This window comes from Odocoileus virginianus, chromosome 22, assembly GCF_023699985.2.
Source record: "Odocoileus virginianus isolate 20LAN1187 ecotype Illinois chromosome 22, Ovbor_1.2, whole genome shotgun sequence".
Lineage (NCBI taxonomy): Eukaryota > Metazoa > Chordata > Mammalia > Artiodactyla > Cervidae > Odocoileus > Odocoileus virginianus.
In genome coordinates this window covers 24,724,731-24,739,810 of record NC_069695.1, presented here as the reverse complement: position 1 = coordinate 24,739,810, position 15,080 = coordinate 24,724,731, and the positions used below count along the sequence as shown (strand labels likewise).

Genomic DNA, 15,080 nt, shown 5'->3' with positions numbered 1-15,080 from the left:
AAGTAAAGGATATCTCTTCCAAAATGTGCAACCTCATACCTGTGTGCACACACAGACATGCGCACACATATATGCATGCACACTGACACACGCACACAATTAAGCATGTAGTCAGGGGACTTATTTTCCCTGAAGTCCATCTGTTGGGCCTCTGTTGGACTCCGGTTAAGAACAAAGGAGTGAGAACCTCTTTGGGGGACATAGGGTATAGTCGATTGTCCCCACAGTGGAATGTCCGCCACTGGTCTGAGTGGAGGCCGGATCACTGGTACCAGATGGGCCTTGTGCAGAGAGTGGTGCCGTGGAAGGCTCAGCGCTGCCTCGGAGTTGCTCTCAGCTGGTGTGAGAGAGATGTGCAGACCTGAAGATGGGTCTTGTGGTCAATTTCAAGGACATGACGCACATGGTATGAGCCCGAAGAAAGGATGGGAGGAGACGTCATGCTGTGAAGCCCAGCATCGAAACTCACTGTGGGCCTCGCAGAGTGTTGCCCAAAGGTCTTCACTCCTACAGCCTCTCACCTAACCCTCACAGGGAGCTGCTGGTGGAGGAGCTGCTGTTGGCCTCCTTTCTCAGAGGAGAAAGTCGCCTCCCTGTGGGGGATCAGGGCGAGGGGATTGGAGGGGCCTGTGTGACCTCGCAGCCCTGCCTTTCAGCATCCATGTTATCTGCCCTCCCCTTGAGGGTGACAAGGGGCTGGAGGGAGCAGAGATGGACCTGGGAAGTCTGGCCACGCTCAGGGAGTGACCCCCAGTGCATCAAGACTCAAGAGGCCAGGTGGTGGGTTGGGCCAAGGCCGGGGTGTTTTGAAGGCCTGGCTAGGAAGTCACGTTTGTGAGCTCCGTGATGCTCTGGATGGGGTACAGGTGCTCCCCCACATTATATCGCCTGCTCTTCATACCCCAGGACTTAAAGATGACACCTCTGAGAGCCTGACGGGGCAGGAAAACAGCCTGCTCACCGCTCCTGAACCGAGATTCCGGCTTTCATGACCCTTCTATCTTGGCCCCTCCCGTGTTACAGGTCGTCTATGGGCTCTGCCCACCTCAGCCACCGGGGTCTGAACAAACCAGAGGAGCCAAGCCCCCTCATGGGCGGCCCTTCTGCAGGGCCGAGGGGAGTGCTGTGCCCCGGGGTGTCGGCCATGCAGGCGGTCTTTCCGGCAGCTCCCAGGTCCTCTGACTCGGGTAGTGGACCACGGGAAGGCCGAGCCCATAGTGGAGCTTACGTGAAGCTCCCCGTGTTCTGGAGACTTTCAGAGACTCAGCCATCCTGTGCTCCTGGTGAAATGAGGGAGCCTTTGCTCCTACTGCAAGCTGGTTTTTTTCAGTGGTCTGACCAATAGTGGCTTGCCCTTGGCAAAGCAAACATCGGCATACAGGCCTTCATCCAGTTCCATCCAGGACACACTGGGCCAGGTCTGAAGGAACGGTGCCCGGCTCCACCCCCAGCTCCCCTTCCCTTGGCCTCGGAGGGTGGAATCCCGTTTAAACAACCGCCTGAGCCAAAAGGAGTATCTGAGTCATTTATTTCAATGACTGTGTGAAGAGGCCTCGGGCTGGGGCATGCAAGGCCGCTGTGCCCAATTTTGTCTTCACACCTGTCACTCTGAGGGAGCCCCTGGGAGAGCAGTGGAGACCTTGGAGACGTGGGGATTCAGTCCCGGCACTGTTCCCTGGGTCCATGGATCTTCGTGGCAGATTAAAGGGAGCTGTTATTGAAAAGCGCTATCAGTAGGGGACAGACCCTTAAGTTCTGTCCATGTTCTCTCCCCACCCCAGCAAGTGCTGTCGACCATTCTTTGTTGATCGCCTCTTTTCGTTCATCACATACCATCGAATGCCCACTGGCCGCTCGTCTCTGCTATCTCCAGGTGTCTCCAGAACGCTCCGTGCCCTCCAGCAGAGCTGACCTACCATCTCTGTTGCTGCAGGTGAGGCGCCAGGCCTCACCCAGGTGAGGCCGTGGGTGGTTAGCCTCCCACGGGGGCAGCTGTAAGTTGTCCTGGAGGCAGGAGCTCCCTTGTCCTGGCCGGAAGTGCTCTGGTGACCTTCTGTGTGACTGTAAACTACAGCAGATACACCCTCCCTGTTCTCAGGGATGCCCCGAGTCTCCAAGAAGACCCTAAGACTGAGGTTTTTATTAAAAATTTAAATTTTTAAAAATGTAAAAATTTTGTAAATTCTATTTATTTAATTTAAAAAAGTAACAGCTTTATTGAGATATAATTGACATTCCCTAAATTACTCATTTAAAGTGTACAGTTCAGTGGTTTTTAGTATAGGCACAGAATTCTGCAACCATCACCACTATCTAATTTTATTTTTATTTTTAAAAATATTTATTTGTTTGATCCCTGGGTCAGGAATCTCCTGGATCCCCTGGAGGAGGAAATGGCAGCCCACTCCAGCGTTCTTGCTTAGGAAAACTCCCATGGACAGAGGAGCTTGGCGGGCTACAGTCCGTGGGGCCACAAAGAGACAGCAGGAATAAAAACAGCGACTGGTTTATTTACGTGGCTGCAGTGGGTCTTAGTTGCAGCATGTGGGATCTAGTTCCCTGATTAGGGATTTTACCTGAGCCCCCTGCACTGGGAGCATAGTGTCTTAGCCACTGGACCAGCAGGGAAGTTCCACCACTGTCTAATTTTAGAACATTTCCATCAGCCCCAAAAGAAACACTGTACCCATAGTCACTCCTTCCTCCCTCCCCCACTCCTGCTGACCCAGGTAATCCACTTTCTAGCTCTACAGATCTACCTCTTCTGGAGATTCTGTATGTACAGGAATTATGCAGTAGGTGGCCTTTTGTGTTAGAATCCAGGTTTGTGAGTAGTTCCTGTCCTTCTATCAAAGCTGCCCTCCCTGGTAGCTATGCATCTGCCTGGAGGGGTGGGGCAGGTCTCCTGAACATGGAGAAAAGCTGAGGGTGGGAAGAAGGCTGACCAGGCATCTGCAGGTGGGCGAGGGAGCTCCAGAGAGGCGGCAGGAAAGAGGTGGTCCACACTCTTGCAGAGCCCGGTGGCCACATCTAAGGTTCATTTTTTAGTCAATGCCCTTTATGGTTCTCAGGCCTTCAGTAAAGTCTGTTTCGCATCACAGCCTGCTATTGGCTGTCCTCTAGGGAATAAAGGGCCGGGGTCTCCCATTTGTGGTGAAGCTGGGCAGGGTAGAGGCCGAGTGGTCATCACTGTCCAGCTGGTGGCTCCACTTTCAAAAGCTTTCAGCTCCCCAAACTTGTCCTCCTCTCTCCGGAGGTCTTGAAGGTACAGTAGAGTCAAACTCGTCATTTTACTTGTGTGTGTTGCCTACTTATCACGAGTTCTTTAAGTAGAGTGCTCTCTCCCGGCAGGAAGGAGAACACCAACATGGCCATTTGAGGGTTCACTTCCTACAGAACAGATTCATGCCCACAGGTGACAGAGGACAAGGACCAAGAGGGTCTTCCGTGAAGAGAGGAGGAAAGATGACCCCAGCATCTCACTTTTCCAAGAGCCCAGGCCATTTGCAATGTGATGGAGCCAATTCCCCACTGCTCAGATCTGAGTGAGCCTTGTGACTTGCTCTGGATGATAAATGCAGTGAAAGTGACCCTGCGCATTTTGAATTAATGCCTTACTAGAAGTCTTGGACACTTCCACTTGTATTCTTGGACTTCCCCTCTGAACCCTCTTCTTGACCAGTTCAGCAAGAATCCTGCCAAGCCAGTTTAGCAAGAATGCCCCCTCCCTCCACTTGGTACCTGACCCAGTTTTCTCTTGGTATTTTTCCATCCACTGACTCCCTTGCCCTGCCCATTGGCTGTAAATCCCCAGCTGCTTCCATTGTGTACTGAGTTGCATTCAGTCTTTATCTCCTGTTATCTCAAGTTGTCTTGACTCATATTGCAATAGTCTTAAATTAAGTTTTCTTGCCTGTTTAACTCTCCCTGATGCATATTTTCATTGACTACTTCCACTGTGAGAATTAGTCCGGACAACCTGTTGGAGAATGAGAGACTATGTGGAACAGAAGTAAGTCCTCCCAGCTGAGGCCATTCTAGACCACCCACCCTCAGGTAACTGCAGTGACATTAACAAACCAGGTCAAGATCAGCTGGACCCCGAGGCTCTTGAGAAAGAGTAAATGTCCCATAGTTCACTCCACAATGATTTACAGTGAATTGATTTGCAGCAATATGGCTCAGATGGTAAAGAATCTGCCTGTAATGCAGGAAAATTTGGTTTGATCCCTGGGATTAGGAAGATCCCCTGGAGAAGGAAATGGCAATCCATTCCAGTATTCTTGCTTGGAGAATTCCATGGACAGAAGAGGAGCCTGGCAGGCTACAGTCCATGAGGTTGCAAAGAGTTGGACATGATTGAATGACTAACACTTTCACAGAGAAGAAAAGCAGAGCAGAAGGACCTTTAAAAAGAGCCTCTGCCCTGAGCACCGTGGATCCTGCAGGGTGTTATGGCTCCCGTGGCAATTAGTGAGGGGGCAAACCTGTGTTTTTGGCCACCGTTCCCAGAAAGGAGGGAATAGAGCTGCAGCTGACTGCATGGGTATTGCAGCCACTGGGGGCAACAATAGAGAAGGGAGGGAGGGAGGCGCCTCGGGCAGGAAGGGACCGGCTTGCGCTATGGCTGCTCTCCTGGGATGTGCCAGCTGGGAAGCAATCAAGCTCTATATTTCAGATCCCTTCAAGTGAAGGCACTGGGACTGAGTTGTTGATAGCAGGCGAAGAAGTCTGCATTATTAGCAGCAGAGCCTCAGGTTGGTGTCATCTCTTGAATGCTCTCCTCCCAGTCTGCCCCTCCCTCCGCCTGGACCTACTGTTCTCCACACAGCTTCTCTCACCTCCTCAGCCCTTTCTTCTTTTCTATTTTGGCTGAACATGGTAAAAGATACATAAGATAAAATCTATCATTTTAACCATTTGTAAGTGTACAGTTAGGTACATTCACAGTGTTCAAAAAATTAAGATCATGGCATCCGGTCCCATCATTTCATGGCAAATAGTTGGGGAAACAATGGAAACAGTGACAGACTTTATTTTCTTGGGCTCCAAAAATCACTGCAGGTGGTGAGTGCAGCCATGAAATTAAAAGATGCTTGCTCCTTGGAAGAAAAGCTATGACCAATCTAGATAGCATATTGTAAAGCAGAGACATTACTTTGCCGACAAAGGCCCATCTAGTCAAAGCTATGGATTTTCCCAGTAGTCATGTATGGATGTGAGAGTTGGACCCTAATGAAAGCTGAGTGCCAAAGAATTGATGCTTTTGAACTGTGGAGAGGACTCTTGAGAGTCCCTTGGGCTTCAAGGAGATCAAACCAGTATATCCTAAAAGAAATCAATCCTAAATATTCATTGAAAGGCCTGGTGCAGAAGCTGAAGCTCCAGTACTTTGGCCATCTGATGTGAAGAGCTGACTCTTTGGAAAAGATCCTGATGCTGGAAAAGATTGAAGGCAGGAGGAGAAGGGGGTGACAGAGGATGAGATGGCTGGATCACTGATTCGATGGACGTGAGTTTGAGCAAGCTCCAGGAGTTGGTGATAGACAGGGAAGCCTGGCGTACTGTAGTCCATGGGGTTGCAGAGAGTCAGACATGACTGAGCGAGTGACTGAACTGAACTGAATGGGATTGTACAATCATCACTGATGTCCATTTCCAGAATTTTTTTTATTACCTCAAGTAGAAATTCAGTACCCATTAGATAATAACTCCCCATTCCCTCTATTCCTTCCCTGTTTCCTAGCTCCCAGCAACCCCCTCTGTAACCTTTGTGCAACCTTCTGTGTCTTTGGACTTGCCTATTCTAGGTGTTTCATGTGAGTGGAATCATGTATTTGTCCTTTTGCATCTCCCCAGCACTTTATTCTTTTTTAAAATGTTTAATACAGGGATTAATTGATTCACAATATTGTGCTGGTTTGTGCCATACATCAACATGAATCAGCCACATGTTACAGCATGTGGGATCTAGTTCCCTGACCAGGGATCCTGACATGGGAGCCTGGCATTGCGATTGCAGAGTCTTAGCCACTGGACCACCAAGCAAGTTCTTGCACTTTCTTTAATACCCATCCCCCTTCCTTTGGCCTGCAAGAGTTGGGTTGCATGACTTTGGCCTTGGGGTGTCCCTGTTCCCATCAAATCCCCAAACAAAACAAACAAGTCCCTCTTCCTGGTCACGCTGAGCAGGGCTGGGAGGACACCCCGCCCTGCGTTTTCCTCTCTGCCTTTGAGTCCAGCTGTTCTCACCCATGCCCCTGCAGCCCTGGCTGCTCTTGCTCCAGGTGGATGGGGAGCATAGAGGGCGCCATGAGCCTCAAGTTTGCCCCAGCAACCCCCAGAGAGTAGGGTCCACATTCCTCGAGCAGCTCCAAGGGGCCCACCGTGAGGTCAAAAGCTCAACGAGTAAGTTGAGGTTCAGTAGCAGAAGCCCTGACTTGAGGTGAGTTGGAATCAGACCAGCCCGGTGGGACTGGAACAACCTGATGGAAACTGAGGCCTGTAGGCACCTTGTCTGTCCAAGTGGGTGAAGTCAAGGAGATGCTGGGGAAGATGCAAAATGTTGCCAAGTTTCCATCCTCTGCTTCTCCTCCCTCATCCTAACACACATACAAACACACACACTTGCTCACACACCGACACTCATGCACAACTGCCTCAGGGACTTACGTTTTTAAGGCCTGAGGTGAGAGGTTTACTCCAGCTATTAATAAAAAATGTGTTCTAGAAGACCCTGGGGGCTGTGAACAGTGGGATCAAAGGTGACCCTGAGAGGGAGAGAGGGATTTTTCCCCAACTTCCTAGAGGGGACAGCACTGCTCTGGCCATTCAGCACACTGGGGACAGTCCCCCGAGGCCTGTGGGCAGTGGCTGCGGTGGCCCTTGAGGTGGGGAGCCTTGAGGGCCTGTGCTTTCCTGACGGGGTGCGGGGGGAGGGAAGAACGGGGGAGAGGAAGGGCTGGCAGCTTGTTGTTGCGTGACCCCCTCCCAACCCCGCCCCGGGGACTCTTCAGTGGCCTTCCATCAACTTTGCCCCCAGTGGGAGACCAGACAGTAAATCCGCTTTGTCCTCAGACACGGAATTTATTTTCTTTCTTCACTTTCATTCTGAAGCTGATTCTTCAATATTGAGAATTCTCTACCTGCCTTTCCTCCAGCCCCCTTGGTTAGGGGAGTGCACAGCTGCCTCTGTTGGGCAGGGGGTTCCGGGCAGGAGTGGAGGAGCCCCATGGAGTCCTAGTTCTTTAAAATTGGAGGGGTAAACGAGTCTCCTCATAGATTTGTGGAAATACTTAAATGGGAAAAAGTTATATGTGCGTGTATGATAAGTATGTGTAAACATACATTCACCACATATGTATGTATGTGTATGTACGTGTACCATGTATAGACCATCTGTGAATGTTTGAGGCTTAGAAAAACACCCAGCATATCATAAGCCCTAAATGTTACTATTGAACCTTATCATCACCTGGGACTTTCCCTAATGGTTGGAGTTCTGTGCAGGGTGTCCGAGTAAATGGAGTGTGACAACGAGATAAAGTGACTTTAAAATCTCTTAGCACTCACATATCCAAGTGAGTGTGGAGCAGGCAGTTACCTAGAAACCTTCATTCATTCATTCATTCCTTCAGGAAGTCATAGAACAGGGTGGATTATATTCTCTGCACGTTCACAAGCACCAATCTCAGATGGCTGTCTGCACCATGGAAACCATGGTTGCTCAGGCTGATTCATGTTCCAACTTTTGCAAACACTTTCACTCTTTTGGACTTCCCTGGTGGCTCAGATGGTAAAGAATCTGCCCACAAATGCAGGAGACCCGGGTTCAATCCCTGGGTCGGGAAGATGTCCTGAAGAAGGAAATGGCAGCCCACTCCAGTATCCAGTATTCTTGCCTGGAGAATCCCATGGACAGAGGAGTCTGGCAGGCTACAGACCATGGGGTCGCAAAGAGTTGGACATGCCTGAGAGACTTAACACAACACCCACCTCTTACTTAAAGGGAAAGCGGAAGCTCTCGGATGAGAACTGTCACCTTCCCAGTCTCTTCCGGACAAACCTGCTCCCCTGAGCTCGCCTCACCCCTGCTTTTCCCTGTGGAGAAGTCCCTCCCCGCTGCTCATTTTGTTTCCAGCCCAGGAAGCCAAGCTGCCCTCTCTTGGTTATTTAAACTTTCCCTGACAACTGGCTTTAAACACCCTCAAGTCTTTCAACACAACAACAGAAAAGGAGAACAAAAATGTGCTGAACCTGACTTCTTTTTTAACCCACTGTCACCAGCACGCTCCCCAGGTGTCACCAACACACCCACTGATGAGACAGCCTCTGCCCTGGTCGGGAGGGGAGAACAACAATGCCTGGAGTTCAAAGCCAGGAAGACAAGGTCAGAGCTTGCCAAGAATTCAAGTTTGGTTTGATAAGGGTATCTCAGGTGGGTAGTGAAATCAGGTTATGATGGATCAGTTCAAAGAGCCGGACATGACTGAGCGACTGAACAACAATGTTGGATCAGAATCCCACAGTCCAGGCTGGGTGGAGATGGCAAGGTGAGGGGACTGAAAAATCTTTAGGGACAAATGGGTGATGCTTTTCACAAAACAGCTGTCTTGCGGGGGAGGTTTCCGTAGGAAACACTTTGCTTGGGAGGACAGTCCCCTAAGAGTAAAGAAATGCCAAGACAGACAGTGGAAGGGCCCCATCTTGTGACTTGTGACTTCAGGCAGTAAGGTGTAGTTTCACTTCCCTCTGTCCAGGCTGAGTGCGGGTAGAAGGTTTGGTTCTCAGCCTCAAACTTCTGCCCTAGCTCCTTCCTCCTATTCAGGACTCCACTTCTCAAAAAAAAACAAAAAAAACAAGAAACAAACAAAAAAACTCTTCTCTGCCTGCTGATACCCCTTCCTCCCCTCCTACTCATTCCTGCAACCTGCCTTGGGAAGCAGGACTCACTGAATCAAGCCTGGATGCCACAGAGGCCTCATTATCTCCCCATCCAGTACCGGAGGTCAGTGCTTGGGGATAATTTGGGTTTAAAGAAGCAGCAAGGCACCCAGCGCCCATCTGCCACCTCTCCCAGATCTTGACTCCCCAAAGGGCAGTCAGCACCAGTGTCTGACCAGCAGTGGAGACAAGAAAGGAGCGACTCCCTGGGGGTGAGTGGGGGAGAGTCAGTGAGTGAAATGCCAAGGGAATCAGGAGGACACTTCCGGCTGGAACGAAACAGACAGGCTGGGAGCAGGAAATGGAATCAGCACGTGGTGCATTGTTGCAAAAGACACTTTCTTGTCATCTCTCCGAGTCTCCTGAGATCTGAACTCATGGCTAGGTTCTATCGTGGGCAAGAGCAGGAGGTCTCAGCCCTTGCCTCTTACTCCAAGCTCCACAGCCCAGGGCCTGGCTGGTCTGACTCAGGCCAAGCTGGTAAGTGAGCCTGGAACGCCGCGTGAAAGTGACCCAGTGGCCAAGCGCAGTGCAGGCTTTGCTTCGGGGGTTCAGTGAGCAGAAGGCCCTTCCTTGACAATATCCATGCCCCCACCTCAGTCTCAGGGGGTAAAGTGCTGGCTTCATGTCTTCTTTATTTTTCCCTCTTTAGCCTTTAGGAAAGTGACCTTGTGCAGGAAGGGGGAGGTGCTAGGAGAGTGTCTGAAAGTCAGGGTGAAACAGGACTCCCAGGTGTCACTGGGCTTCTCCAAACTCCTTCCAAGAGGTAACTGACCCCCTTCCAAGAGGTGACCACCTGCCCGGCCTCCACCAGGTAAAGATGTTCCAGAGCTGGGCCCTGCACCCGGCCACACTCCTTCACATCCACCTTGCTCTGGCCTCCACCACCACCCTCTTCTCCCCTGGCTGGTGGCCGAGGCAGGTGGCTCCTTACTGAGTCTCTGGTCTGCAGCCCCAGCCCCCCCCATTCACCTTGCTCAGAGCTGTTCCATTTCCCCTGGATTTCTAGGGAGCTCATCCACGCTCTACACCCCTGACCGTAGATAGCATGGCCTCCTGGTCCTCCGAGCAACCATGTAACCCAGCTGCACCCCAGGGCTCCAGCAGCCAGCTGCCCCATGGGATGGGGCTCGTCTCATTGGACTCACAGGGCCTCTGGTTGATCCCTCCACCCCCACCCTCTGCCCGCTGCCCTCCCACCCCCAGCTCCTCTGAAGGGTCAGGAGCAGACCTGCCTTTACCCAGCTGCCTGAGCACAACAGTCAGAGAGGTGTCCCTTCCTCCACACTTGTGCCTTGGACACAATTTGGTGAGTGAAGCTACGGCTGAATCCCAGCCTCCCAGCACCTCCTCAGCTGGGCATCTGGGCAGGGTGCAGCCACACAGCTGTGCCCTCCATGGAGACGCCAGGTCACCTACCCCGGGGACCCAAATGAGTCGGTGTACCTTCCTTCTCTGGCCCTAGATGTCATATCTGTGCTCCAATAGCTTCCCCTATAGAGCAGGACTTTTTATTTTTTGCTAACTCAGTTCAGTTATAAAATTGATGATGGCCATTTATGGAGCACCTACAGGTGTTTTTTGTAGCATCTCATTTGATCCTCCCGAACCCCTCTGATGGGAGGTATTAAGGCCCCCTAGCAGGCCGGCACCCTCCAGTGGCTGGCTGGAGGTCCCCTGGCTTGCTGGCCCCAGAGTCTCCTTTGCTTCTCTGCTTTCCTCTCCCAGGGTTGCCCATTCTGGACTTCCAACTGGCTGCTGCTGCTGCAAGTCATCCTTTCTGATCTGGGCCCCCCTGTTTCTGGCTGCTGCTCTTCCCAGAAAAATCTCTCTTGCCTACTGTCTCCCCTAGAAAACTGCTCCTGCCTCTTCCTAATGGGCTTCCCTGGTGGTTCAGACAGTAAAGAATCTGTCTGCAATGCAGGAGACCCAGGTTCCTTCCCTGGGTTGGGAAGATCCCCTGGATAAGGGAACAGCTACCTACTCCAGTATTCCGGCCTGGAGAATTTCATGGACAGAGGAGCCTGGGGTGGGGGGGCTACAGTCCTTGGGGTCGCAATGAGTTGGACACAATTGAGCAAGCACGTGTCAAGCATCATCACATGCTGAGAACAACCTGCCCGGAGGGTGACTCTTTCATGATGGTTTGACTCAACCAATGTTTACGTGGCAAATTGCACATGCCTGGTGCTCTGCTAGGTGTGTAGGGATATGGCCGCAGATACTGCTCCTGCTCTCATGATCCCTGTGGTCTAGAGTAACAGTCAATGACCGTGAAAGGGCCTCTCTGCACCTCTGATGAGGGCCCAAGTGCTGTACGTGACGCTTGGGGGCTGAGGCACGAATTGTCTCCAACAGCTCATAACCCCTAAGCCATTCCTTGGCTCTACCTTGTGAAGTGGGTCTCGCCGCCAGCTGATGGCCTGCCGAGGTGAACTTGCTGCGCCTCAGAGCAAAACAAATGTGTATTTCCTAGCCACACACTGACCGGAGTGACAGCAGCCAAGGAACACGTGGAGCAGAGGGGCAAAGAGAATTTGTGTTAATTGTACCACCTTGTGGAAAAACCACACACATGTGCACAATGAGAAGCTGATGGATTGAACACTGGCAGACACTCACCCGGACCATATTACCCTCACTGTGATCTTCTTACTTTTCTTGATTGTTTTTTATGTGGGCCATTTTTAAAGTCTTTATTGAATTTCTCACAATATTGTTTCTGTTTTTGTTTTGGTTTATTGGCCACAAGGCACGTGGGATCCTAGCTCCCCAACTCGGGATGGAACCCGTACTACCTGCATTGGAAAGTCGTCTTAACCATTGGACCACTGAGGGAGCCCCCTTAATTCTTAAATTTTTTTGGCCCTGGTCATGTTACTGCAGGAGACCCAGTTTTAATCCCTGGGTTGGGAAGATCCCCTGGAGATGGGAATGGCTCCCCACTCCAGTATCCTTACCTGGTGAATTCCATGGACAGAGGATCCTGGTAAGCTACAGTCCATCGGGTCGCAAAGAGGTGGAAACAACTGAGCAACTAACACACAGACACACACATGTTACCCTCACTGTGGTTGTCAGCTTACCTTTTTTTTTTTTTTTGGCTGTGCCACACTGCATGTGAGATCCTACTTCCTGCTCAGGGATCAAACCTGTGCCCCCTCCATTGGAAGCATGGAGTTTTAGCCACTGGACCACCCGGGAAGTCGGGAAGTTCCCTCTTCTGCTTACTTTTCAAAGCCTCTTAGCTCACCTGTTGCAGAAGCACATTTCCACAAAAGCCCACAGTCCCCCAGAGCCCAGAACTCTGTCTCACGTCAGCTATGAAGGCTGCTCACACCCGAGATGGTGGCGGTCTGCACTTTGGGGCTCCAGATTCATTGTCCCAGCTGCACAGAAGGAATGGCGGCCACCAGGGGGAGTGTGGGGAGAAGACCCCACCTCAACTGAGAGGCCTCGAGTACAGCAGGTCTGGAGTGACCCCTGAAGTCACCTGGCTCTGGTCTCTCCACTTTCTCAGCTTCTGTGTTTTGATCCCTGCTTGAGACAGCACACAGCTGGTTGGGCTTGCGATTTGGACAGACCTGGCTAGGAAACCTCCTGTCTTGGCCACTTCATGCTGGGTGACGGGGGGCAAGTAAAATCACCTTTCAGAACCTCAGTTTCCTCATCTCTGAAATGGGTGCATGATACCTGATTTTTTACAGTTTGTTTGTTAAGTGTTAAATAAGAACATGGACTTTTAAGTGCCAAGCACAGGGCTGGCAGGGGCTGTGTGCTTGGTGAATATTCAGTTCCTTTGACAAACACTGTGTCCAAGGGATTATCTGTGTCTGCTGGCTCAGGTGGTAAAGAATCTGCCTGCAGTGCAGGAGACCTGTGCTGGGAAGATCCCCTGGGGAAGGGAATGGCTGGCTACCCACCCCAGTATTCTTGCCTGGAGAATCCCATGGACAGAGGAGCCTGGTGGACTACAGTCCATGGGGTCTCAGTAAGTTGGACACGACTGAGCGAATGTAGTAGAAGTTCCGGCTTCTCACCAAGCTGTCCAGATGCCCCAGTAAGGAGTCCTTGATTTCATCCTGTCTTCTTGATCTTCACTCATTAAACCAAACAAAGGCTCTACTTGCCCACCTTGTCCCCTGTGTGCCAGGCTGATTTCTGAGTGGCAATTTCTGACCCTGTGGTCTTGGGCATTCCAGGTCCCTCCTGGGCTGTCCTGCGTCTGGAGCAGCCTTATTGTTGGGGGAGTCCATGCAGAGAACAGTCTCATGGCACCTGGAGAGGTTGCCTTCAACTTGCCTCCAGTGGTCTCACTTCAACCTCTGGAAACCTCTCAGGGGCCAGCCCTGGGGTCCCTGCTGTCACCTGAGTTTCCGAACCCAGAGTAAGACACATCTTATAAGATGCTACATGGATCTCAAAAATGAAGGTCAGTCTGGAAGCAAAATGGAGATCTATTCATCATAACGTCCCGAGGCCATGACCGTACAGCTCCCCCACTCTGGTAGAGGGGGCCATGCTCCAGCACCCTCAGCGACCCTGACCCTCCACCATCGCAATGTCCCACCTGTGCGTGGACCCAAGAACCTGAGATACAGACCTCACCTCCGTGTAGCGGCCCTAGTCAACACCCAATACAGCGATGCCTGTAAGCCGGGTTTGCGCTTGAGACCTACGATCAGTTTAATGGTAGCTTCATCCACTTAAACATCTCTGGCCACACGCATCCCCAGAAAGGTAAGATGAAGCATAAAGGTAAACAGGTGTCAAAACTTAACTCTCAGTGAGAGACTGGCACTGTTCCTTTTGGTGTTCAAAACCATCTATATTACCTCTGTTTTAGACAACCCTGTACATGAGTAGTATCTTATTTTCAGGCAGAAAAAATTTATTTCCTATGCTTATATTAGGGCTTCCCCAGTGGCTCAGCTGGTAAAGAATCTGCCTGCAATGAGGGAGACCTGGGTTCCATCTCTGGGTTGGGAAGATCCCCTGGAGAAGAGAACAGCTACCCACTCCAGTATTCTGGCCTGGAGAATTCCATGGACTATAGTCCATGGGTTTGCAAAGAGTCGGACATGACTGAGCAACTTTCACGCACATGCTTATCTGGAGGAATTGTACCTCTCAGATTTTAATGCATACAAATGTCCATGGAACCTTGTTGAGATGCAGACTCTGCATGTGTCACAAAGCCCCAGGGGATGCTGATGATGCTGGTCCTCAGACCACACTTTGAATAGCAAGATGGAACTAGGAGATGATACACAGCACCATCCTCACCCAGTGTGTCTTCAGGGTTCAGCCAGCCCTGTGTTTGCAGACTTTCTAGAATTTCTATTTAGAAGTCTTGATGCAGTGTGGGTTGTCAGAGCTAGCACTCCCTGCTTGGACAGTAAGAGGACCATGCCCTTCAATTATTATTTTCTTACAGCTTTTTCGCTCATCTCTTGCCCTGTACTTGCCCTCCTGGAAGCCACGTTTACATTAGTGTTGACAATATGTGACCCAGACTTATTGTGTGGATGTTTCTTCCCCCGTCAGGCCCTCAGCTGGGACCTGGCCAGCAATTGTCCTGACAGCCCCAAGATGAACTCAGGCTGCCTCTGGAGGAGGGGAGACCCTGGGCTGCTCCCCCAGAAACCTTTCTCTTCAAAGAACTCCTTCTATTGCTGGACAGATACTGCAATTAATGGGTAACGAAACTACTTGGCTCAAACCTGCTCTGTCCCAGCCCGCCCCGCCTCCTCACGTGCAGATTGCAAGGGAGACGAGAAGGCTTCAGGGAAAATGAGTTATAGAGCCAGCCAGGGTGTGGGGGGGTGAGGGCTGGCCATTCAGCACTGCACCGGAAATGTCTGGGAGAGACAGTTCAGCAGTGAGGGCAGTAAACAGAACTATGTGCTGCTGGGGTGTGCAGGGGACTGGCACCTTCTGACACCCCTGTGCCCACATCAGCAAAGCAGGGTTGTGCTATGGAGCAGTTTGTGTAGGGTAAGGGGTGGCCCCAAATGGGCCTGCTGGGTGGACCACAGAAAGAGCAGACGAGTTTCTGATCAGGATAAAAAGCCAAGGAAAATAAACAGCTTTGTGTTGTGTGTGGGTTGCTTGTTTGAGCGTAGGTTTGACTGAGA

General features: G+C 51.1%; 1 protein-coding gene across 2 annotated transcripts in view; it reads left to right on the top strand.

The window, feature by feature from the left end:
• Window positions 1-2,173, top strand: part of TMEM241 (transmembrane protein 241) — a 119,558-nt gene extending 117,385 nt beyond the window's left edge. For both annotated transcript variants that reach the window (XM_070452744.1, XM_070452741.1), the window contains one exon: window positions 1,782-2,173. In XM_070452744.1, coding sequence (XP_070308845.1) covers window positions 1,782-1,911 — 130 coding nt within the window. In that variant the 3' untranslated portion in view covers window positions 1,912-2,173. The remainder of the gene's footprint in view (window positions 1-1,781) is intronic.
• The last annotated feature ends 12,907 nt before the right edge of the window (window positions 2,174-15,080 follow it).